This window comes from Mustela putorius, unplaced genomic scaffold, assembly GCF_011764305.1.
Source record: "Mustela putorius furo isolate JIRA1106 unplaced genomic scaffold, ASM1176430v1.1 tig00003853_pilon_pilon_pilon, whole genome shotgun sequence".
Classification (NCBI taxonomy): domain Eukaryota; kingdom Metazoa; phylum Chordata; class Mammalia; order Carnivora; family Mustelidae; genus Mustela; species Mustela putorius.
In genome coordinates this window covers 64,625,633-64,652,489 of record NW_025422005.1, presented here as the reverse complement: position 1 = coordinate 64,652,489, position 26,857 = coordinate 64,625,633, and the positions used below count along the sequence as shown (strand labels likewise).

At 37.6% G+C, this 26,857-nt stretch overlaps 1 protein-coding gene across 2 annotated transcripts in view; it reads right to left on the bottom strand.

Annotated features, from left to right (window-relative positions):
• The window catches only part of MIGA1 (mitoguardin 1), a 104,255-nt gene that overhangs the window by 58,747 nt on the left and 18,651 nt on the right, over nucleotides 1-26,857 (bottom strand). For both annotated transcript variants that reach the window (XM_045064745.1, XM_045064746.1), the window contains exons 5-7: nucleotides 25,273-25,399; nucleotides 21,069-21,202; nucleotides 20,206-20,329 (exon numbers count right to left, since the gene is read on the bottom strand). In XM_045064745.1, the coding sequence (XP_044920680.1) occupies nucleotides 20,206-20,329; nucleotides 21,069-21,202; nucleotides 25,273-25,399 (385 nt within the window). The remainder of the gene's footprint in view (nucleotides 1-20,205; nucleotides 20,330-21,068; nucleotides 21,203-25,272; nucleotides 25,400-26,857) is intronic.

Below are 26,857 nucleotides of genomic sequence, written 5' to 3'. Positions count from 1 at the left end.
TGAAAGAATTTGCAAACACCAAACCGGCTCTACAGGAAATATTGAAAGGGATCCTCTAAGCAAAGAGAGAGCCTACAAGTGGTAGATCAGAAAGGGACAGAGACCATATACAGTAACAGTCACCTTACAGGCAATACAATGGCACTAAATTCATATCTCTCAATAGTTACCCTGAATGTGAATGGGCTAAATGCCCCTGTCAAAAGACACAGGGTATCAGAATGGGTAAAAAAACAAAACCCATCTATATGTTGCCTCCAAGAAACTCATTTTAAGCCCGAAGACACCTCCAGATTTAAAGTGAGGGGGTGGAAAAGAATTTACCATGCTAATGGACATCAGAAGAAAGCAGGAGTGGCAATCCTTATATCAGATCAATTAGATTTTAAGCCAAAGACTATAATAAGAGACGAGGAAGGAGACTATATCATACGCAAAGGGTCTGTCCAACAAGAAGATTTAACAATTTTAAATATCAATGCCCCCAACGTGGGAGCAGCCAACTATATCAACCAATTAATAACAAAATCAAAGAAACACATCAACAATAATACAATAATAGTAGGGGACATTAATACTCCCCTCACTGAAATGGACAGATCATCCAAGCAAAAGATCAGCAAGGAAATAAAGGTCTTAAACGACACACTGGACCAGATGGACATCACAGATATATTCAGAACATTTCATCCCAAAGCAACAGAATACACATTCTTCTCTAGTGCACATGGAACATTCTCCAGAATAGATCACATCCTCGGTCCTAAATCAAGACTCAACCGGTATCAAAAGATTGGGATCATCCCCTGCATATTTTCAGACCACAATACTCTAAAGCTAGAACTCAACCACAAAAGGAAGTTTGAAAAGGACCCAAATACATGGAGACTAAACAGCATCCTTCTAAAGAATGAATGGGTCAACCGGGAAATTAAAGAAGAATTGAGAAAAATCATGGAAACAAATGATAATGAAAATACAACGGTTCAAAATCTGTGGGACACAACAAAGGCAGTCCTGAGAAGAAAATATATAGCGGTACAAGCCTTTCTCAAGAAACAAGAAAGGTCTCAGGTACACAACCTAACCCTACACCTAAAAGAGCTGGAGAAAGAACAAGAAAGAAACCCTGAGCCCAGCAGGAGAAGAGAAATCATAAAGATCAGAGCAGAAATCAATGAAATAGAAACCAAAAAAACAATAGAACAAATCAATGAAACTAGGAGCTGGTTCTTTGAAAGAATTAATAAAATTGATAAACCCCTGGCCCGACTTATCAAAAAGAAGAGAGAAAGGACCCAAATAAATAAAATCATGAATGAAGGAGGAGAGATCACAACTAACACCAAAGAAATACAAACTATTATAAGAACATACTATGAGCAACTCTATGCCAATAAATTTGACAATCTGGAAGAAATGGATGCATTCCTAGAAACATATAAACTACCACAACTGAACCAGGAAGAAATAGAAAGCCTGAACAGACCCATAACCAGTAAGGAGATTGAAACAGTCATTAAAAATCCCCAAACGAACAAAAGCCCAGGGCCAGACGGCTTCCCGGAGGAATTCTACCAAACATTTAAAGAAGAACTAATTCCTATTCTCCTGAAACTGTTCCAAAAAATAGAAATGGAAGGAAAACTTCCAAACTCATTTTATGAGGCCAGCATCACCTTGATCCCAAAACCAGACAAGGATCCCACCAAAAAAGAGAGCTATAGACCAATATCCTTGATGAATACAGATGCGAAAATACTCAACAAAATACTAGCCAATAGGATTCAACAGTACATTAAAAAGATTATTCACCACGACCAAGTGGGATTTATTCCAGGGCTGCAAGGTTGGTTCAACATCCGCAAATCAGTCAATGTGAAACAACACATCAATAAAAGAAAGAACAAGAACCATATGATACTCTCAATAGATGCTGAAAAAGCATTTGACAAAGTACAGCATCCCTTCCTGATCAAAACTCTTCAAAGTGTAGGGATAGAGGGCACATACCTCAATATCATCAAAGCCATCTATGAAAAACCCACCGCAAATATCATTCTCAATGGAGAAAAACTGAAAGCTTTTCCGCTAAGGTCAGGAACACGGCAGGGATGTCCATTATCACCACTGCTATTCAACATAGTACTAGAGGTCCTAGCCTCAGCAATCAGACAACAAGGCATCCAAATCGGCAAAGAAGAAGTCAAATTATCACTCTTCGCAGATGATATGATACTATATGTGGAAAACCCAAAAGAGACTCCACTCCAAAACTGCTAGAACTTATACAGGAATTCAGTAAAGTGTCAGGATATAAAATCAATGCACAGAAATCAGTTGCATTTCTCTACACCAACAGCAAGACAGAAGAAAGAGAAATTAAGGAGTCAATCCCATTTACAATTGCACCCAAAACCCATAAGATACCTAGGAATAAACCTAACCAAAGAGACACAGAATCTATACTCAGAAAACTATAAAGTACTCATGAAAGAAATTGAGGAAGACACAAAGAAATGGAAAAATGTTCCATGCTCCTGGATTGGAAGAATAAATAGTGTGAAAATGTCTATGCTACCTAAAGCAATCTACACATTTAATGCAATTCCTATCAAAGTACCATCCATCTTTTTCAAAGAAATGGAACAAATAATTCTAAAATTTATATGGAACCAGAAAAGACCTCGAATAGCCAAAGGAATATTGAAAAAGAAAGCCAACGTTGGTGGCATCACAATTCCGGACTTCAACCTCTATTACAAAGCTGTCATCATCAAGACAGCATGGTACTGGCACAAAAACAGACACATAGATCAATGGAACAGAATAGAGAGCCCAGAAATAGACCCTCTCAACTCTATGGTCAACTAATCTTCGACAAAGCAGGAAAGAATGGAAAAAGGACAGCCTCTTCAATAAATGGTGCTGGGAAAACTGGACAGCCACATGCAGAAAAATGAAATTGGACCATTTCCTTACACCACACACAAAAATAGACTCAAAATGGATGAAGGACCTCAATGTCCGAAAGGAATCCATCAAAATCCTTGAGGAGAACACAGGCAGCAACCTCTTCGACCTCAGCCGCAGCAACATCTTCCTAGGAACATCACCAAAGGCAAGGAAAGCAAGGGCAAAAATGAACTATTGGTATTTCATCAAGATCAAAAGCTTTTGCACAGCAACGGAAACAGTTAACAAAATCAAAAGACAACTGACAGAATGGGAAAAGATATTTGCAAACGACATATCAGATAAAGGACTAGTGTCCAAAATCTATAAAGAACTTAGCAAACTCAACACCCAAGGAACAAATAATGCAATCAAGAAATGGGCAGAGGACATGAACAGACATTTCTGCAAAGAAGACATCCAGATGGCCAACAGACACATGAAAAAGTGCTCCATATCACTCGGCATCAGGGAAATACAAATCAAAACCACAATGCGATATCACCTCACACCAGTCAGAATGGCTAAAATAAACAAGTCAGGAAATGACAGATGCTGGCGAGGATGCGGAGAAAAGGGGAACCCTCCTACACTGTTGGTGGGAATGCAAGCTGGTGCAGCCACTCTGGAAAACAGCATGGAGGTTCCTCAAAATGTTGAAAATAGAACTGCCCTATGACCCAGCAATTGCACTATTAGGTATTTACCCTAAAGATACAAACGTAGTGATCCAAAGGGGCACGTGCACCCGAATGTTTATAGCAGCAATGTCCACAATAGCCAAACTATGGAAAGAACCTAGATGTCCAACAACAGATGAATGGATCAAGAAGATGTGGATATATACACAATGGAATACTATGCAGCCATCAAAAGATATGAAATCTTGCCATTTGCGACAACATGGATGGAACTAGAGCGTATCATGCTTAGCGAAATAAGTCAAGCAGAGAAAGACAACTATCATATGATCTCCCTGATATGAGGAAGTGGTGATGCAACATGGGGGCTTAAGTGGGTAGGAGAAGAATCAATGAAACAAGATGGGATTGGGAGGGAGACAAACCATAAGTGACTCTTAATCTCACAAAACAAACTGAGGGTTGCTGGGGGGAGGGGGTTTGGGAGAAGGGGGTGGGATTATGGACAGTGGGGAGGGTATGTGCTTTGGTGAGTGCTGTGAAGTGTGTAAACCTGGTGATTCACAGACCTGTACCCCTGGGGATAAAAATATATGTTTATAAAAAATAAAAATAAAAAGTTAAAAAAAAAAGATATTCACTAGACTTGAGAGAGTGGAGTACCTCACTGAGACCCTCAACCAAGAGACAGAAAACATTTAAAGAACTAATCAGAGATGAAAAACTCAATATGTGAAATTTAAAATATACTACATGGAATAAAGAATAGACTAGAATGGCAGAAAAACAGATCAGCAACCTGGAGGACAGAATAATGGAAAGCCATCAAGCTGAAGAAGAGAGAGAAAAAATAATAATAATAAATGAAAATAAACTAAGGGAACTAAGTGACACCAGCAATCATGATAATATCTGTACTATAGGGATCCAAGGAGAATAGAGAAAAAAGGGGGTAGAAAATGTATCTGAAGAAATAATAGCTGAAAACTTCCTAAATCAGGGAAGGAAACAGACATCCAGATCCAGGAGGCAGAGGAGCCCCCAGCAAGATCAACTGAAGGAGACCCACATCAAGACACACAGTAATTAAAATGGCAAAAAGTAGAGATAGAGAGCAGCAAGAGAGAATAAAACAGTTATATACAAGGGAAACCCCATATGGCCATCAGCTAATTTTTCACCAGAACTTTGCAGGCCAGTAAGAGGAGTGCCATGTTTTATATTCAAAGTGCCGAATGGGAAAAGTATGCAGCCAAGAATATTCTATATTACTCAGAACAAAAAGAGAGATAAAGAGTTTCCCAGTCAAACAAGAATTAAAAGAATTCATGATCACTAAACCAACGCCACAGGAAATGTTAAGGTGGACTTCTTGAGTGGAAAGGAAAGACCATGAGTAGGAATAAGAAAAGTAGAAAGGACAAAAGCAGTAAAATGTAAGTGTATCTATAAAAATCAGTCAAGAGATTCACAAAATAAAAGAATGTAAACTATGACACCATATACCTAGAATGTCAAAGGGATAGGAGTAAAAAATGTGTTCAAACATCAGCGATCATCAAGCAAATACAGACTGCTAATATGCATAAAATGTTACATATAAACCTACTGGTAACCACAAATCAAAAACCAGAAATATATATGCCAAAAATAAAGAAAAAAGAACCTAAGTATATCATTAAATAAAACCAGAAATCTGTGAAAGAAAAGAGCAAGTGAGGAAAGGAATAAAGAACTACAAACACAACCATAAAATAAGTAACAGAACAGAGTAAGTGAATACCTATCAATAATGACTTGGAATGTAAATGGACTAAACCCTCCAATCAAAAGATAGGGTACAGAATGGATAAAAAACTAAGACCCATCTATATACTGCCTACAAGAAATGCATTTCACACCTAAAGATACATGCAGATAGTCTATGCTCATGAATTAGAAGAAATATTGTTAAAATATCCATACTACCCAAAGCAATCTACAGATTTAATGCAATTGCTATCAAACTACCTATAGTTTTTTTCACAGACTACAACAAACAATCCTAAAATTTGTATGGAACCACAACGGACCTGAATAACTAAAGAAGTCTTGAAAAAGAACAAAACTGGAGATAGACACACTCCAATTTCAAAATTTACTACAAAGCCATAGTAATCAAAACAGTATGGTGCTGGCACAAAAACAGACACATAGAACAGAACAGAACAAAACAGAAAATCCAAAAGTAAACCCACAATTATATGGCCAATTAATCTTTGACAAAGCAGGAAAGAATAGCCAATGGAAAAAAGTCTCTTCAACCTGGATGTTCAGAAAATTGATGTTCAGAAAACAAATGATGTTCAGAAAAAAGAATGAAACTCGATCACTTTCTTATACTATACACAAAAATAAACTCAAATGGATTAAGGACTGAAACTATAAAAACCCTAACAGACAACAAATTCTCTGCAATAAGCCATAGCAACATTTTTCTACATATGTCTCCTGAGGCAAGGGAAACAAAAGCAAAAATAAACTATTGGGACTACGTCAAAGTAAAAAGCTTCTGCACCACAAAGAGAACAACCAACAAAACCAAAAACAACCTACTGAATGGGAAAAGATATTTGCAAATGACATATCCAATGAAAGGTTACTATTCAAAATGTATAAAGAACTTACACAACTCAACACCAAAAACATATGATCCAATTAAAGATGAGTAGAAGATGTGAAAAGACATTTCTCCAAAGAAGACATCCAGATGGCCAAAAAACACATGAAAAGATGATCAACACCTCTCTTCATCAGGGGAATGCAATTCAAAACCAAAATAAGATATTACCTCACATCTGTCAAAATGGCTAAAATCAAAAACAAAAGAAACAAGTATTGACAAGGATGTGGGAAAAAAGGAATCCTTGTGCTCTGCTGGTGAGAATGCAAACTGATGCAGCCAATGTGGAAAACAGTATGGAGGTTCCTCAAAAATTAAAAATAGACAGAAAAAAAAATTTAAAATAGAACTGCCCCATGATCCAGTAATTCCACTACTGAGTATCTACCAAAGAATACAAAACACTAATTTAAAAAGACATATGCACCCCTATATTTAGTGCAGCATTTTGGAAGCAGACCAACTGTCCATTGATAGATGAATGGATAAAGAAGATGTGGTATATATATACACACAGTGGAATATACTAAACCGTAAAAAAGAGAAATCTTGCCATTTGCAATAACATGGATGAATCTAGAGGGTATAATGCTAAATAAGTCAGAGAAAGATACGTAAAATTTCACCCATGGGTGGAATTTAGGAAACACAAACAAAAAGAGACAAACCAAAAAACAGACCCTTAACTATAGAGAACAAACTGCTGGTTACCAGGGGGTAGGTGGGTGGAGGGATGGGTGAAATAGGGGAAGGGGATTAAGAGTACACTTTTCATGATGACCACTGAGTCATGTACAGAATTGCTGAATCACTGCATTGTACACCTGAAACCGATACAACACTGTATATTAAAATAAAAAAAAAAAACTTGCCAAAGAAAATACATAATAATTCTCTTTATAGCTTCTAAACAGTATACAAAAAGTACAGACCATAAAGGAAAGATTGGTAAATGTGGTAAAATTAAAATTAATGATATGGCTATCATTTATTACTTGAAAGACCTATTAAACAGAAATGCACATGAGAATCATCTACTCTACTATGAAATATGAATGTATTTCACAATCCCAACCTCAAAGTTTCAAATTCAATACATCTGGAGCAAAGCCTAGGAATCTATGTTGTTGAAGGTAATTCTGATGAACATTTTGTTACCTTTTGTTAGGACCGTCAGACCACTGATTATCTATACTACAGTGAAGCCACGGTAACAGGCACTGAAAAGAATAGAATTAAATACTCCCATTTGCCCCTAAGGAGATTATGGTCCAATATAAGAGACTGGATATGTACATAAATAACTGTAATTGGGATGCCTGGGTGGCTCAGTCTTTTAAGCGTCTGTCTTCGGCTCAGGTCATGATGCCAGGGACCTGGGATCTGCCTGCTGCTCCCCCTGCTTGTGCTCTCTCTCTGGCAAATAAATAAAATCTTTTTTAAAAATTGTAATTTACTATCAAAAGTAACTAATTCCTCAGAGAAAACCATTAAACCTCTCACAATTTCATATTTCATATAGGACTTCACCTCCCATCTTCTTCCAGGAAGAAGCTCTACTGGAATTAACACACTAAGTTAATCCCTTCCCCTCTTTATTTGCTCCTCCCTATAGGAAGAGTAACTTAGCTAACGCTGAGAACCTGAGTGCCACTAAACAGAAGGAAATGGGATAAGATCCTTATTCGCTGCATGGCTCTTAATGTATACTAGTGTCTGTTCTCTCTCAAGTCTTCTAGAGAAAGGTCTAAGATCTGCAAACCCCTTACTTTGGTGCTGGATCGCACTCTCCTGAACTGGACAGGGTTGGCAGGGATTTTAAGGCACATAGGGAATCCTTATGCACCTGGCTAAGTGTGCTTGGCAATTTTCTCTACATTCTCAGCTTTTCTCCAGAGAATTTTTTTGAGATTTAGAGAGGACAATGTAGGAAGCCTTACCACATTTTACAGTCTAGACATTAGCGAAGAGTTCCAAATAAATTTAAAACTATTGTTTAATCAATATCAGGCTCTTTTTGTGTTCTAAATTTATTTAGAAATCAGAGAGACAGAGGAGTTTTTAAATGGTACCACTAAGAACAACAAATATTATTATGGAACAGAGAAGGATGAGAGAGATATCCTCCAGCTGAAAAAGCAGAGAAGAATGCAGAGAGGAAGTACGTTTGAACAGAACTGTATTCTATAGGAAGAAAAAAATGCCCAGAGCATGCTGAATTATGCAAACAGTATCAGAAAAAGAATGCAAAAAGAAAAACAAGAAAAATTTACTGAAAACCTGAGTTCATTATATGACTAAAATCTTTTTTTTTTAATTTTACTTATTTATTTGACACACAGAGATCACAAGTAGGCAGAGAAGCAGGAAGAGGGAGAGAGGGGGGAGGAAGCAGGCTCCCCGCCAAGCGGAGAGCCCGATGCGGGGCTCGATCCCAGGACCCTGAGATCATGACCGAGCCGAAGGCAGAGGCTTAACCACTGAGCCATCCAGGCACCCCTATATGACTAAAATCTTAAGAGAATTTCAGTTCTAAAAAAGACATTGTTCAGTTTGACTAGAGTATATTGGAGAGAGTAAAACAAATAGGTCAGAAAAGTAATTGAGACCCTGGTAGTGACAAGATGGGAGCTCTGCACCAAGAAGATAACTCTAGGAACAAGGTATACATGTGCCAATGGGGAGTGAGACTAGAGACCTTCTTTACTTACTCAAATAAATTATTTTTTTAAGTTTATTTGTTTTTAGTAACCATTACACCCAAGGTGGGGCTTTGAACTCACAACTCTGAGATCAATAGTTGCATGTTCTTCCAGCTGAGCCAGCCAGACTCCCCTCAAATAACATTATTTTTTAAGATTTTATTTATGTATTTGTGAGAGAGTGAGGGCATGCACAAGCAGTGGGGAGGGGCAGAGGGAGAGAGAGAAGCAGACTCCCCACTGAGCAGGGAGCCTGATGTGGGGCTCGATCCCAGGACCCTGGGATCATGACCTGAGTCAAAGGCAGATACTTAAGCCACTGAGTCGCCCAAGTGCCCCACACAAATAACTTTAAACATGACCTAAATACCTTGTTTCAGGAAATGCAAATTTAAGTTACTACTTTAACATGAGAAAAATCTAATTCCCAGAAACAATGGAAGTTATCTAGAGAATATGATGGTGTCTTTGTAAAACCAATTATGAACATGTGATACCAATCCACCTGTAACCATACAACTTTAAAATAATCTTAGAACAGGCCTCATAGGGGCATCTAGGTGGCTCAGTAAGTTGAGCAGTTGAGCATCTGCCTATGACTCAGGTCATGATCCCATGTCCCAGGATTAAGCCCCACACTGGGCTGCCCAGTTGACAGGGAGTCTGCTTCTCCCTCTGCCCTTCCCCTCTCTTGTGCTCTCTCTTACTCTCACTCCCTCTCAAATAAAGAAAATCTTAAAAAAAAAAAAAAGGCCTCATAAAAATGATAGACTATAATATAATATGAATACATAACAAGCATTTATCATGTACCTATACTGAAACAATACATGGGGAACCTGGGTGGCTCAGTGGGTTAAGCCGCTGCCTTCGGCTCAGGTCATGATCTCAGGGTCCTGGGATCGAGTCCTGCATCAGGCTCTCTGCTCAGCAGGGAGCCTGCTTCCTCCTCTCTCTCTCTCTGCCTGCCTCTCTGCCTAGTTGTGATGTGATGTTTCTCTGTCAAATAAAGAAATAAAAAATCTTAAAAAATAAAAATAAATTAAAACAATACATGTTAAGAGAAGCAAACCAGAAAACAGACTCTTAACTATGGAGAACAAACTGGGGAAGTGGGCAGGGAATGGGTTAAATGGGTGATGGGTATTAAGGAGTGCACTTATGATGAGTACTTGGTATTATAGTAAGTGATGAATCACTAAATTCTACACCTGAAGCTAATATAACACTGTAAAAATAAATAAAATGATACATGTATCTCACTTAATCATCACAATTCTATGAAGTTGATCCTAATGTAGTCTTCCATCTTAAATAAGAAGCTGAGTCTAAGAAAGATCAAGGCTTGCTTAGGTTTCTTAGCTAGTAGGAGTCTTAAAATCAGATCTGAACCCATGTTTGCTTACCTCCAGAGCCTATGTTCTTAACTATTAAGCTATACTATCTATAATTGAAATTATATCAGTTTTTTGGTTTGAACCTTAAAAAATTATAATAACTAAATTATAATATAACAATTTTAATTCATAATTCTCTGAAAAAACTACATATAAACATAATGCTTACGGATGCTGTTAGCTGGAAGAACTTATACACTAATGGAAACTTACACTAATGTTATTTCAAGTCTGTGCATCATATCCATGCTCTCACTGTGACTTACAGTAGCAGGTGTATACAAAACATGCCAGAAAAAAATGTGGTGACCTAAATTTAACTTCAAGTGCTAGCAGTAGCACAGAATGGTATTTGTGAGTCATGGGCTTTTAATACATAGATAACATGTGCTGCCCTCTAGTGATTTCAATAACTTGCATTTAACACTGAATAGTTTCAATAAGTAAAGAAAAACATTTTTTTTATTACTAGAGAATTCAAATCTTCATTTCATTTTATAGTAGGAATAGTAGAACAAATAATTACTGTTTAAGTCCCAAATAAACTTCTGAAGTATAAGAGCAAATAAAGAAATAGTTGACCCTTAAACAATGTGAATGCGAGGGGCGCCAACCCCCATGCAGTTGAAAATCTGAATATAATTTTTGACTCCCCCAAAATTTAACTACTAATACTCTATTGTTGACCAGAAGCTTTACCAATAATATAAAGTTGATTAACACATATTTTATATATTATATACTGTATTTTTACAAAAAATAACTTAGAGAAAATAAAACTGTATTTTTACAAACTGAGGGTCGCTGGTGGGGAAGTGGGCAGGGAATGGGTTAAATGGGTGATGGGTATTAAGGAGTGTACAACCTAGAGAAAAGATAAGAAAATCATAAGGAAGAGAAAATACATTTAAAGTACTATACTATATTTATCAAAAAAGATCTGTGTATAAGTGGACCTGAGCAATTCAAACCCATGTTGTTCAGGGTCAACTGTACATCCAATAATGATTTACTAAATCAGAAGGGTTAAGGAAATACTAGTACAGAACACTGCAAAAGATGAATCAGAGAATAAATGGTGGTTATATTTTATGTAAGGAATTCCTGCCTTAAAACCTTGCCTAATTCAAAGTTACTTTCCTATAGGAAGAAATAAAAAGAGGGGCTGAAGTACATCACAACTACTATGCTGTTTCTTTTTGCAAGCATAGTTTTAAAGCACAGTAAATGACTATAACAAAAACATTTTTAAAGAATGCTTTTAAAACATTTGCAGCATTTGTAGGAAAGTTTTTTGTATCACTATCCCTTCCCAAATATCAAAAGTATTTCCTATTTTAACGCAGATGATAGCTTGGCTTAGGAGTACATTAGTGATTGTGATTTTATTTAATTTTTTAAAAGATTGTATTTATTTATTTATTTCAGAGAGAGAGAAAGCAGGGGGAGGGGCAAAGGGAGAGGAAGAGAGAATCTCAAGTGAACTCCGGGCTGAGCACAAAGCCCAGTGTGGGCTTGACCCCATGACCCTGAGATCATGACCTGAACCAAAACCAAGAGTAGGACACTTGGGCGCCTGGGTGGCTCAGTGGGTTAAGCCGCTGCCTTCGGCTCAGGTCATGATCTCAGGGTCCTGGGATCAAGTCCCGCATCGGGCTCTCTGCTCAGCAGGGAGCCTGCTTCCTCCTCTCTCTCTGCCTGCCTCTCTGCCTACTTGTGTTCTGTCAAATAAATAAAAAAATAAATAAAAATAAAAATAAAAATCTTTTAAAAAAATAAATAAATAAATTTCAAAAAAAAGAGAGTAGGACACTTAATCAACTGAGCCAACCAAGCACCTCAATGGTTGTGACTTTAGCCAGGTTACCAGAAGTTTCTAATTTTTAAAATAAAAGTGGTCTTGCTTTAATTCTGCTAGTGCCAATATTTCCAACATGCTCAGTACTAAATTAACAGCAAGAATATCAGCAGTTAATTGATCTTTTCAGTGCTTTTAAAAATTTAATTTAATGACCACTTGGATGACAGTATTACAAAATATAAAAAGGACTCTAAACGTAACACAGAAGTAAAAGTAACAGCAGAATCACTAAAACCACTTGCAGAAGTTTCTGTGCCTATAAACCACAGTATGGTTCACAGGACATTTAAAAAGGATACTTAGGGGGCACCTGGGTGGCTCAGTGGGTTAAGCTGCTGCCTTCGGCTCAGGTCATGATCTCAGGGTCCTGGGATCGAGTCCCGCATCGGGCTCTCTGCTCAGCAGGGAGCCTGCTTCCTCATCGGGCTCTCTGCTCAGCAGGGAGCCTGCTTCCTTCTCTCTCTCTCTGCCTGCCTCTCAGTGTACTTGTAATTTCTCTCTGTCAAATAAATAAATAAAATCTTTAAAAAAAAAAAAGGATACTTAGTATTTCTAGTTACCAGTTACCACCCACACATTCACCAGGCCCAAAGCTTTGAAACTAAGTGATTCTTGATGCATTTTTAAGAAGTTTTTGGGATTTGTATTATTTAAAATTTTTAGTATAAAGGGACGTTTTACACTAATTCAAATTCCTGAAAACTTACTCAAAATTAGCTTGAAAATAACCATACTATATTTTTAACAGCTTTACTGAAGTATAATTTACATACCATAAATCTCCCCCTTTTTAAATGTAAAATTCAGGGGCACCCGATGGCTTAGTCAATTAAGCATCTGACTTTGGCTTAGGTCATAATCTCAGGGTCCTGGTATAAGGCTCCACCCTCAGTGGGGAGTCTGCTTGTCCCTCTGCCCTTCCCCCTGATCATGCTCTTTCTCTCTCTCTCTCTCCCCCCCAAATAAAATCTTTAAATAGATAAATAAATGTACAAATCAATGAATTTGAGTAAACGTAAAGAGTTGTGGAACCATTACCATAATCCAGTGCTAGAATTATACTATATGTTTTTCATATAGTATATGAAAGTATACTCCTAATACCAACAACTCAAAAGTTTTTAGATCTGCTATTTTTAAAAAAGAAAATGGATTTAATTTAGTTTTAATTAACACACTACTACCTAAAAAGAGAAATGCCAAACATACTAAAAGAATCACGTTGAGGAGAATTTAAACTGTCCTCATAAACTTGGCCACAGTGTTATTGGGAGACTACTACAGGTAGTGCAGATTTAAAATTAAATAGAATCCTTGTCTATTTTTTTGAACTCTAAATTAGTGAAGTAAGTTTTGCTGAGGTTCTATGTAGTCAATAAAACCTGACATGTGTGACTTCTAAAACTAAGATGATTTACAGATATAAAACCAGATATAAAGACTTAATGGCAAATACTCACCTATGATATAGCTCAGTATCAACAATACTTCCCCAAAAATGTAAAGTGATATTAGCCTTTTTTTTTTTTTTTGGAAGGGGAGTAGGAGGAAGGGCACAGGGAGAGGGAAAGAGAGAATTTTAAGCAGGCTCAATCTCACAACCCGAGATCATGACCTGAGCCAAATTAAGTCAGATGCTTAACCAACTGAGCCACCCAGGTGTCCCCATATTAATCTCTTAAAAAAAAATTACATTTTCCTAAATTAATGGTTAAGTATATAAATATACACTCATTTTGACATGATATATAAATAAGTATCCCATGATCTTTTTATGATCAAGATGAAAAAATTTGAAAGTTGAATCAGTTGAATTTATTTCTTAGTGACATAAGGCAACTTGAAAGTATCATACCTCATATCTCTGACTCTGGCTTTGCCCACTTTAAGATGTGATGTTGGGACATGATAATATATATATATTCAATCCCAATTCCTGGCATAGAGCTCCTAAAACTCCTAGAATTTCCTAAATGATGGAGGTGAGGGGAATGTCTTTGTTATTCATAATAAGCTCCTTTCACAACCAGAATTTATGCTAATGAGTGACTTCTGGAGGTGGGGGATGGTTGCCAAGGGACCAACCATAAGACTAGAAGGCTGGAACTTTCAGCTCCAAATTCAATTCCTGACAGGAAAAGACCCAAGGAGGACATTAATCACCAATGGTCAATGATTTAATCAATCCTGCCTCCATTAATGGAGTCTCCATAAAAATCCTAAACTAGGGCTCAGAGTGCTGCCAGGTTAGAGAACACATCAAAGTGTTGGGAGGCTCATGTACCTGGAGAGGGCATAAAAGCCCTATGCCTATTCCCCATACCTTGTCCTATGCATCTCTTCCATTTGATTGTTCCTGAGTTAATACCTTTTATAATAAACTGGTGATAGGCAGCAAAGTGCTTCCCTAAGTTCTGTGAGCTGATCTAGAAATTGTTGAACTTAAGGAGGGAGCTGTGGAACTCCTGATTTACTGGTGGTTGATCAGAAGTATGGGAAACCTGGGGGCACCTGGATGGCTCAGTGGGTTAAAGCCTCTGCTCTCACCTCAGGTCATGATCTCAGGGTCCTGGGATCAAGCCCCGAATTGGGCTCTCTGCTCAGCGGGGAGCCTGCTTCCTCCTCTCTCTCTGCCTACTTGTGATCTCTCTGTCAAGTAAATAAAATCTTAAAAAAAAAAAAAAGTATGGGAAACCTGGATTTGTAATTGGCATGTGAGTGGAGGGTAATCTTGTAAGGCAGAGTCCTTCATCTGTGGGGTCTGTGTAAACTCTGGGAAGTTAGTGTCAGAACTGAATTAAACTGTAGGACATCCATTTGGTGTCTAAAGAGAATTGCAGAATTGCTTGATATGAGAAACACACACTTGGTTTCAGAAGTGTCCCGAGTAGGGATGTCTCTGTGGCTCAGTCAGTTAGGCATCGGCCTTTGCTCAGGTGGTGATTCCAGGATGCTGGGACTGAGTCCCACATTGGGCTCCCTTCTCAAGGGGAGTCTGCTTCTCCCTCTGCCTGCCGCTCCCCCTGCTTGTGCTCTCTGCTCTCAAATAATAAATTAAATATATATATTTTTTAAAAGTATTGTGAGTAGAGGCTAACAAGCTTTTTTTTTTTTTTTTTTTTTTTTTTTTTTTTTTTTTAAAGATTTTATTTATTTATTTGACAGAGAGAGATCACAAGTAGGCAGAGACGCAGGCAGAGAGAGAGAGAGAGAGAGGAGGAAGCAGGCTCCCTGCTAAGCAGAGAGCCCGATGCGGGACTCGATCCCAGGACCCTGAGATCATGACCTGAGCCGAAGGCAGCGGCTTAACCCACTGAGCCACCCAGGTGCCCCCTAACAAGCTTTTTTAAAAATATTTTTTGTTAATGGTTTCAATGAGAGCACTGATGATCAACTAGACCAGACTGACCAAACTAGAGACTGATAGCTGAAAGGTATATCAAATCAAAATCTAAATGATCTCAATAATTCAGAACGATGGCTCAAATGACAATTTAGTAAGAATAATAGATAAAACATCTAAAACTTGGGTCCAAAACAACAACTGCACAAGAATAAATGAGGGAAGATAAAGCTTAATGGTAGAAAAGCTAATGTGGTCCTTGGGCTCTGTGATTATAATGTCCAGAATTTCTATTTCAAGGTAGCAGAGCACAGGCATTTACTTCTTCTTCCCAAAGGCCCATTGAAAATGACAGAAAAAAATATTAATGGAAAAATTTATAGCATCACTGGAAAACATGAAAATGGTATCAGTGGACAAGAAATTATGTTTTAATTTTTTAAATTTTTTTAAAGATTTTATTTTTAAGTCATCTCCACACCCAAAATGGGGCTTGAACTCACAACCCTGAGATCAAGAGTCACACAACCTACTGACTGAACCTGCCAGGTACTGCCAGATAAAGAATATCTCAAAATTAGCCAATATAGGAGCAAGGTAAAAATAACAACAACAACAAAAACAAAACAAAACAAAAACTAACAGCTTTCCTGAGTGTCCCAGAGAAGTTCCAAATTCCAAGCTAATAAACAGTTACCCTGTACCTAGCACACTATATGTATTACTTCATTTAATCCTTATAATTATTTTGAAAATAGGTATTATATGCCCATTTCTCAGATAAGGAAGCTGAGGTTTAGACAAGTTATATAATCAGATAGCTAATAAATGGTGAAGGATTTGAACTCAGGTAGTGTGAATCTGGACTCTGTGCTTTCAGTTGTTATGGAGGTATAGGCCAAAAGGTAATCCATTAGAGTAATCATCAAAGCACTACATTAAATTCAGCTGGTACTGGGGCCCCTGACTGGCTCAGCTGGAAGAGCGTGCTTTTCTTGATCTCAGGGTCATGAGGTCAAAACCCACACTGGGTGTAAAGATTACGAACTAAATAAATAGAAATTTTAAATTCAGCTGGCACTATTTCCCTCAGGTAGGAATAGTAGCTCTCTTCTTTTGACCTTGGATTAAACCTTGATAACCTCCTTCTACAAAATGAGCAAAATACGTCTAGAGTGCGTAGAGGGCCTGAGAAAGGAGGAAAGATGCAAAAGTTAATCTCAGATCCCCAAACACATATGGAAGAAGGAAAATTTTTTTAAGGAAAGGAAGAGCCACATTAAATAAATCACCATAGGGATGCCTGAGTGGCTCAGTCAGTTAAAAGTCCAACTCTTGGTTTCATCTCAGGTCATGATCTCAGGGTCATCAGATCATGCCCCATATTGGGCTCCTCACTTAACACAGAGTCTACTTGGGATTCTTTTCTCTTCTTCTCCCTTCCCCTCTGCCCTTCCCCCATCCTATGCATGCATATGCATGCCCACTCTCTCTCTCTCAAATCAATAAAATCTTTTCAATAAATAAATACTACCACAAGAAATATTCCCTTACTTTGGCAGCTGTGAGGTTTCCACACAGTCCAGTTGTGTAACTCTTGTACCTGCTCCAAGATTACATCTCCTAAAGGGAACTTTGCCAGTAGGTATACTCTACTCACAGAGTTCACAGTCAATCATCCCATTCAAAGAAGGAATCTGTCTTACAAAGGGTGAGGGAATAGCATGGTGGTTCAGAATATGAACTCTGGTTAGCCTGCCTCAGTCCAAATCTGGGTTCTGTCATTTGATAGACATGCAACCCTAGGGAAGTTACTCACTATCTCCTTTCTTCTTTCCCCATTTGAAAAATGAGGATGATAATTATATTTATCTTGTAAAAGTTGTTGTGAAGATTAAGTAAGATAATATTCACTCAGTGTAGTACCTGAGGGAGAGAAGAAACTACAGTGTTATGTAAGTGCTCAGCAAAGGGCTTGGCACATGGTAACATGCAAGGTTATGCAAGCAATGGCAAGTTATTAAGTACAGGGCAGAGGGGAAAGGAGATAAATTAGATGACTGCTGAGAAATCTTCCAACCTTGAAAACCTATCAAATTCTTAAGAAAAAAAAATTTAATTTCATCAAATAAGACAAATCAAATTCCAAAACAGTGAAGTATTCACTGAAATCAGATCAGTATTTGGTTTAAATTCACTCAAGTCCCTCTAAAGTTAACATCTTTATTTATGACTACTAGCTTTAACTTGCCTCCGAATAATATAAATTAAATGTGTAAAATAAATTTGGATTTAGAGAATGAGGAGAGTTAGCTTACTTCTAAGCAATTTTGATCAATACCAACTAACAGATGTAACAGAGGTACTCTCCTACCAGAATCTTGACCATAGATTTGTTCCAGCCCAGAAGCTCAAAAATGAATTAAGAGATAACTTGAAATAAGAAAACAATTTCCAAAGAACTCCCGAGAAGGAACAAAATATAACAGCTTCATGTCAACTGGAATTCCCAGGGCAATAAGAGGTCAAGGCACTGCAGGGAAAAGCCAGTCAGCTTAGAAGCCATTGACAGCTCAGGTTAAGACAGGGCTTAGGTTGGGAACTTATTACTAACCTACGTTAACCAAATTTATGGACTGATTATGGGCTCCACTCTAGAAATCCTATCCATTTAGAGTTCTAATTAACAACAATTTACTCAGAAACAACTTGAATGCTCCAGAAATTAAATCATCCGCCTGGCGATTTCCTGTCCAGAAGCAATGTGAACGCAAAGCAGACCATCTGGGGCAGCACCTAAGAAATCTTTATAACCTGATAACCTAAAAAAAGTCAGATATGGACTTTGCCAACCTTTATGGTCAGTAGAAAAAAGAAACTTTGGGCATGCTAAACAGAGCCAAATCTGAGATACATAAGAGTAACAAATGCAAGAACTACACACCTATATGATCCTTACCATGAGGCTGGAAAGAAGCTGCAGATAGACAATTAGAACAGTGAGGGCAAAGCCTCCATTCCTAAAATAAGACATTAAGTCTTGGGGTCCTTTTCCTCTCTCCTTATAATTTTTTCCTACTCCTTTTTCTCTGTAGTTTTCCTTGCCACTTTACTTTCTTATCTTTTCCAGTTGTTCCATTCCATTGTTACACTTGAATTCTTTTAAAGTTCCTTCTCTCTGTCCTTTCTAAATGTCATTATAGTAAGTTATAAAAGACACTGTATAGAAAGAAACTATAAAGAGAAGGCTTTGACAAATTCTATTTGTTGACATGAATATGGTCTACTTTTTTTCTGGCCTATAAACTCCACATGTCAAAACATTATGCCTATGATAAGCACAGAGAAACCATTAAAAAATACTCAAGCCTAATGAATAATTTTGGTGACAGTATAGTATGAAAAAGCAAGGAGCAAAATAATACAAAGAGGCTTCATATAACCCTGTGACATATAAACAATAATTCTTTTCTTTTTAAGTTGGTTTTTTTTAGTAATCTCTATACCCAACGTGGGGCTCAAACTCACAACCCAAGATAAAAAGTCACATGTCCTCCAACTAAGCCAGCCAGGCACCCTAAACAGTAAATTATTAACTCTAATAAAAAAGAAATCTTTTACCTAAATTCAAAATACATATATACATAAGCATTTCAAAATGTAGCCACTTTTAATATAGTATGCTCAGAAAAAAAATTGAAGAACGTTTAACACTCCTTAACTATTTTTATTCCTTATAATAACAATTCTCCACAAACTTAAAAAAAATTATTTTTACCAAAAAGAGATGCAATGTACTTTTGTCTTCATTCTTTGGAACATTTTCAGAATTCAAGAAAGCAATTCAAAACATTCATTCCTTTGAAGAGGTCACTTAAGTCTTTTCTCTTTAAAAGTTCTTTTCTCTTTAAAATAGGAAATATGAGTAATGGTATATAATAATGCATGTCCTGACTACTGATGTGAAAATCAAGCCTGCAGTTACAATGGGGTCCAAGAAACAGAATTACTTAAAATATTTTAAATGTTGGGGCGCCTGGGTGGCTCAGTGGTTTGGGCCGCTGCTACCTTCGGCTCGGGTCATGATCTCAGGGTCCTGGGATCGAGCCCCGCATCGGGCTCCCTGCTCCGCAGGAAGCCTGCTTCCCTCTCTCTCTCTCTCTCTCTCTCTCTCTCTGCCTGCCTCTCTGCCTACTTTTGATCTCTGTCTGTCAAATAAATAAATAAAATCTTTAAAAAATAAAAAAAATAAATGTATGCCATGGGCTGCATGTACATTTTTGAGGTGTGCCTCTGTCCTATTTTTATATTATTATTTATTTTCTTCCTCTCTCCAGCACTTGGACTGGCATTCTTTCAATCAGAATGTAATCTTAAAACAAAGATACAATAAATAAATAAATAGATAAAACAAAAATAGAATCCTACCTATGGTAAGCATTTGACATTATATCTTAAGGGCATTAAGTTCTTGCTAGAAGAATAAAATTGAAAGATAAAACCCAGTAGTTATGATAGAACTTTTTTCTCTTGACTATTTTCTAAAAATAAATGCAACCATATTAATATACTTAAGCAAATGATTCCAAGAATTTAAAAGAAAAAATTCACATTTCATAAAAACCATATAAGTACCCGTCTTACCGATATCATTAACAAGGGAATTAGAATCAGATGCCCCCAGAGTAGCTTCAAACTCCTCTTGAAGACGATATGCTCTTTGCAGCAGAGCTTCAAGTTTATGGATAAATTCAGTACTAATAATATCCTACAAGGAGAGAAAAAGTACACACAGCAAATATTAGAGTCTAATGTTAAAATCCTCAACACCTTCCACTCTCAAATGAAAGGCAGAGAAAGTGTGGGATAAGAGGAGCAACTGTTTGGTGGTGACAGCACTGGGTTCTAGCTGGGCTTTTGGCCAGGTCACCTCAGTTCTCAGGGATTCATCTTCTCTACCTCTAATTTTAATGGTGAAACTGGATCGGGGTTCTCAAAGTAAGATCAATGACCAGCAACATCAGTATCATCAAAGTCGTTGCTAGAAACCCAAATTCTCAAGACCTACCCGCCCCTGAATTAGAAACCAAAGTCTGTTTTGACAAGACTTTCAGATGATTCTGATGCATGCTCAAATTTGAGAATCACTGGCCGAGATGATCATTAAGTACCAGTCCAGCTCTAACTCCATGTAACTTTTATGGATATAATGGCACTTAATTAAACATAAAGTATAAAGGAAACTTTTTAAAAATCCCTTTAGAAATGATATTGGCTTAATCCTCTATATTCTTGGAAAATCAGGGAACTTGATCATGAATTGCAAATTTGGGATTTAATAATTAACTGAACAGAAAAGGCCCAATATGAGATATACCCAAGGAGACCAAAAAAAAAAAATTCCAGTTCTATTAAATGCCACAGAAAGCAAGTACACTGAGTCAACATTAAACATTGTTTAATTCTTCCAATACTATGAAAGCCACTCTCAGATATATCACCCTTACATCTACACTTTCTTCGGCAATGGCATCTCCTGCACCCAATTTAATGGAACTACAGGCTTCATCTTCAGCCTGTCTATTTCGAAAGGTGAGAGCTTGCTCCCATCGACGCAATGCCTCTTCAAACAATTCCATACCTATGAATTAAGAACAGAACAGTTGTAAACAAGAAAAAAAATGCCAAAATAAAATTATTTGGAGCCAAAGTCTTTTTCATATTGTATCAACAATGGTGCAGTCTGAATATAATTTTGGCACTAAAGAATAATGTCATGTTCACCTCATTCCTTAACAGAATTTTAATTTCCCAATATACTCTAGGTCTATAGTACTACTCAACCAAAAATCAGAGAGAAATGACCAATATGTTTTCTTTTAAATTTTTTCTTGAAGAAGTGTAATTTCTTTTAAAGATTTTAATTATTTATTTGACAGAGAGAGAGCAAGAGAGGAAACACAAGCAGCAGAGAGTGAGAAAGGGAGAAGCAGGCTTCTCGCTGAGCAAGGAGCCTGATGTGGGGGTCGATCCTAGAACTCTGGGATCATGACCTGAGCCGAAGGCAGACACTTAATGACTGAGCCACCCAGGCACCCCCCACCTTTTTTTTAAACTGTAACTCAAATTTCTATCATGCTTTGGATTTTTCTAGAACAGTACCATGAATTCATCAAAAGTCCAACAAAGGCTAATTTTTATATTCACACAACTATCTTTCAATATATCCCCTTAAATTAAAAAGACAGGTAAATAGAAGAAACTAGTTGATAAAAAGCTATCAGATTTATAAGAGGTTGTCAGAAGGAGAGAGTAAGCTGAGAGGAAATACCATACTAAGTCTAGAATAAAGGTTTTCTTTCTTGCTTTCTTTATTTACTTGACAGAGAGAGCATGAGCAAGAAGGAGGGAGAGAGAGAAAGAGAAGCAGATTCCCTGCTGAGCAAGGAGCCCCATGTGGGGCTTGATCCCAGGACCCTGGGATCACAACCTGAGCCAAAGACAGATGCTTTACTGACTCAGCCACCCAGGCACCCCCTAGAGAGGTTTTTCCATCTTTTTTTTCCCAACAAAAGGTTTCTTAAACTACATGATACACACTTGTAGATTTGGATGGATAAATTGCTGAGTCAGTTAAAAATCTACAAGACTGCAGGAAAACCCATGAAACAGTACAGTCCAACTAGAAATTCCATATCCCCTCAGCTAGATAGCTTTTATGGGGGGAAAAAAGGTGAATATGTGCTTTTTTTTCTCCAAGTTAAAAAAAAAAAAAAAAAAACCTTACCAAGATAATACTGTAGTTCAAACAAAACCAAAATATTTCAAAATTTCAATTTTTCTAGACATTCAAAAAAAAATTTCTTTTTCTTTTTTTTTTTAAAGATTTTATTTATTTGAGAGGGAGAGAGAGTGTGAGGGGGAAGGATAGAGGGAGAAGCAAACTCCCCGCCAAGCAGGGAGCCCAATGCAGGGACTCGATCCTGGGACTCCAGGATCACGACCTGAGCTGAAGCCAGTCGCCCAACCGACCGAGCCACTCAGGCCCCCCAGAAAAAAATATCTTCAAAGGCTACTTAACTTAGGCTTGGCTTAACTTAGGATGGCTCATTTGGTAAAGCATTCAACACTTCATTTCAGGGTCTTGAGTTCAAGCCCCATGTTGGGCACTTAAAATAAAAATAAATAGGGCCACCTGGGTGGCTCAGTCTGTTGGATTCGGCTTAGGTCATGACCTTAGGGTCATGAGATCAAGCCCTGGATCAGGCTCTGCGCTCAGCTTGGAGTCTGGTTGAGATTCTCTCTCCCTCTCCCTTACCCCTCCCCCTACTTTCTCTCTCTCTCAAATAAATAAGTAGGACCGGGGCACCTGGGTGGCTCAGTGGGTTAAGCCGCTGCCTTCAGCTCGGGTCATGATCTCAGGGTCCTGGGATCGAGTCCCACATCGGGCTCTCTGCTCGGCGGGGAGCCTGCTTCCCTCTCTCTCTCTGCCTGCATGTCTACTTGTGATTTCTCTCTGTCAAATAAATAAATCTTTAAAAAAAAAAAAATAAGTAGGGCCAGGTCAGCCAAGTCTGCCTTCTGCTCAGGTCATGATCACTGAGTCCTGAGATTGAGCCTCTCCTCCCTGCTCATGCTCTTTCTTGCTATCTCTCTGTTTCAAATAAATAAATAAAGTCTTTAAAAAGTAAATAAATAAAATAAAAAAGTATATCTTTTAAAAAATATCAACAAATCAGGTTAGAAGAGTGTAACACATTTTTTTATTAACATATAATGTATTATTTGTTTCAGGGGTACAGGTCTGTGACTCACCAGTCTTAAACAATTCACAGCACTCACCATAGCACATATCCTCTCCAATGTCCATCACCCAGCCACCCTATCCCTCCCATCCCTCTCTACTCCAGCAGCCCTCAGTTTGCTTACTGAGATTAAGAGTCTCTTATAGTTTGTCTCTCTTCCTGGTTTCATCCTATTTCATTTTTACCTCTCTTCCCCCAGGATCCTCTGTCTTGTTTCTCAAATTCCTCGTATTAGCGTGATCATATGATAATTGTTTTCTCTGATTGACTTATTTTGCTTAGCGTAATACCCTCCAGTTCCATCCACGTCATTGCAAATGACAAGATTTCCTTTTATGATGGCTACATAATATTCCATCGTAAATATATACCAGAGCTTCTTTATTCATTTACCTGCCAATGGACGGTCAAGGCCCTTTCCATAGTTTGGCTATTGTGGACACTGATGCTATAAATATCAGGGTGAACATGCCCTTTGGATCACTACATTTGCATCTTTGGGATAAATACCCAGTATTGCAATTGCTGGGTTGTAGAGTAGCTCTATTTTTAATTTTCTGAGGAACCTCCATACTGTTTTCCAGAGTGCCTGCACCAGCTTGCATTCCCACCAACAGTGCAGGAGGGTTCCCCTTTCTCTGCATCCTTGCCAACATCTGTTGCTTCCTGACTTTTTAATTTTAGCCATCCTGAATGATGTGAGGTGGTATATCGTTGTGGTTTTGATTTGTATTTCCCTGATGCCAAGGGATGTTGAGCACTTTTTCATGTGTCTGTTGGACAGACCTTTAAGTATGATGTACTGTTCTTCCTCACCTCTTATTATAGTCTTTGTTTTAAAATCTAATTTGTCTGATACAAGGATTGCCATCCCAGCTTTCTTTTGATGTCCATCGGCATGATAAGTGGTTTTCAACCCTCTCACTTTAAATCTGGAGATGTCTTGGGGTCTAAAGTGAGTCTCTTGCAGACAGCATATTGATGGGTCTTGTTTTTTTTATCCAATCTGATATCCTGTGTCTTTTGATTGGGGCATGTAGCCCATCTACATTCAGGCTAACTATTGAAAGATATGAATTTAATGCCATTGTATTGCCTAAAAGGTGACTGTTACTGTATATTGTCTTTGTTCCTTTCTAGTCTTTGTTACTTTCAGGCTCTCTCTTTGATTCGAGGACTCCTGTCAATATTTCTTGTAGGGCTGGTTTGGTGATCACGAATTCTTTTAGTTTCTGCTTGTCCTGGAAGCCTTTTATCTCTCCTATTTTCAATGACAGCCTAGCTGGATATAGTATTCTTGGCTGTGTATTTTTCTCAATTACTACCCTTAGATGAGTGTAACATAATGAATAATGGCCACCCAAAGATGTCAGCTCTTAGTCTTGGAACTGTAAACATTACCTTACAAAGAAAAGGGTTCTTTGAAGAAATGATTAAATTAAGGGATTTAACATGGGGAGACTATCCTAGACTATTTGGTGGACCCTAAATCCAATCATGAAAGTAAGAGGGAGAGGGAGATTTGGTACACAGAGAGGAGATGATGATGGAAGGGCACAAGCCAGAAGCCATCAAAAGCTGGGAAGAGCAAATAACAGATACTCCCCTAAGCCTCCAGAGGAGGTATAGCTCTAATGATACCTTGATTCCAGCCCAGTGATAATGATTTGGTCTTCTGGCCTCCAAAACTCTGAGAGAATACATTTCTGCTGTTTAAATTACCAAGTTTGTGGTAATTTGTTAGAGCATCCTCCAGAAACTAATACAACAGGTTATTTTATGTATACTAGATTTAACAGATATAAGAACATTTTAAAATTATGTTGCTTCTCTTAAAATAATTCATCATTTTTTAGTTTCATATTAACTATGAGTATATCTTAAAACTTTATTATGTTATTCCTACCCATCAAGTATAAGTTCTCAGGAGTGGTCACAGGAATATTAACAAGCTTAATATCGTCTTCATCTGCTTTATCCCAGGAATTAGAATTGCCGCAAGCACAGCTATGACAAGAATTGACACTCTGGACCTAAAATTAAGATCAACAGAAAGAAGTTACTGCAAAATCTCTTTTGTGAAAACATTTTGCAATCATTTATATTTACAAATTGTTTATATAAATCCTATTCCTGGTGAAACAACCCAAGTAATTCCGACCTGAAGAAACAGTTCTCGTTATATTCAATTAGGAGTCATAAGACCCTAAGTATTTTAAGCTTTTGTTTGCTGAAAAATGCAGAGTATTTCAAACAAAAATCAGTTATTTTCCATAAAAAAAAAAAATCAAGCAGTTACTTTTGTAGTTTACTGTTTTACTAAGTATTTCCTTATAAATTTTATCCACACCTACTTTGGTTTGAGGTAACTAGCTTATTTCCTTTTCAAAATTTATTAACAATGCTGATTCTCTGCTAAACAATAACTACAACTGAAGAGCCTCTATCATCTTCCCTTCTCTAGCAAGGTGCACTGAGCCAATCATTTCAGTCTCCTCTATGCAAATGACTACCTAGTCTCTACTTCCAGTCCTGTCCTTTTTAAATAAATCTAGAAGCTCTTAGGTGGCTTGGTCGGTTAAATGTCCAACTCATGATTTCAGCTCAGGACATAATCTCCTGAGTAATGAGATCAAGCCCAGGGATGGGCTCCGTGCTCAGCAGGATGTCTGCTTGGGATTCTGTCTTCCGCTCTCACCACTTGTGGGAACTCACACACTCTCTCTCTCTCTCAAAGCAAATAAATATATCTTTTAAAAAATAATAAAAATAAAGAAATTTAGCCTGCATTCCCATCTGGTGGAAATATCTGGTGATTCTACTCAGCTTTTCTGCTGGCATCTTCAATGGACTATATGAAAAAGGAGCTCTGTAACTTTCCAAAACAAATCTTTCCCTCCTCTCAGATTCACTAACAATACTTCCATCCCCCAAATTTCCCAAACCAGAAAACAGATAGTTGTCTTTAACTTCTCTTCCCACACCTCTCATATCCAATTACCAAGTTTTGTGGACCCTGTCCCCTTCCTTTCCAAATCTGTTGCCTTGTTTGGGCACTCAGCAAAAGGCAGAAATCTGGCTTCATAACCTTGGCAGTGGAATGATGAGGTCAGGTGAGGCCAGTACAGTAAAGTGATTCTAATGACTTTCTACTCATATATTTATCATGAAACTCCCTTTCTCTATTTAGTAGTTAAAAAGCACAGCTTCAACTTTCAGTTGAAAAATTTCAAAACAGAGGCACTTCTCTGACACAGAGTAAGTTCAGATTATAGAATGGACATATAATTCAATACCCTGTTAAGTTTTAAAGTGGAAATGAAAGCCTACATGCCTTTGATCTAGATGTTCCTACCACAGAATAGCCTTTAAAAATTTAGTATATTTTTAGGCACTTAAGAATGGACAGCTATATATTCCAACAAAATATAGAAGCAAGGTACAGAACATGGTCCTCAATAAACTATTTAAAATAATGAATATACATGATG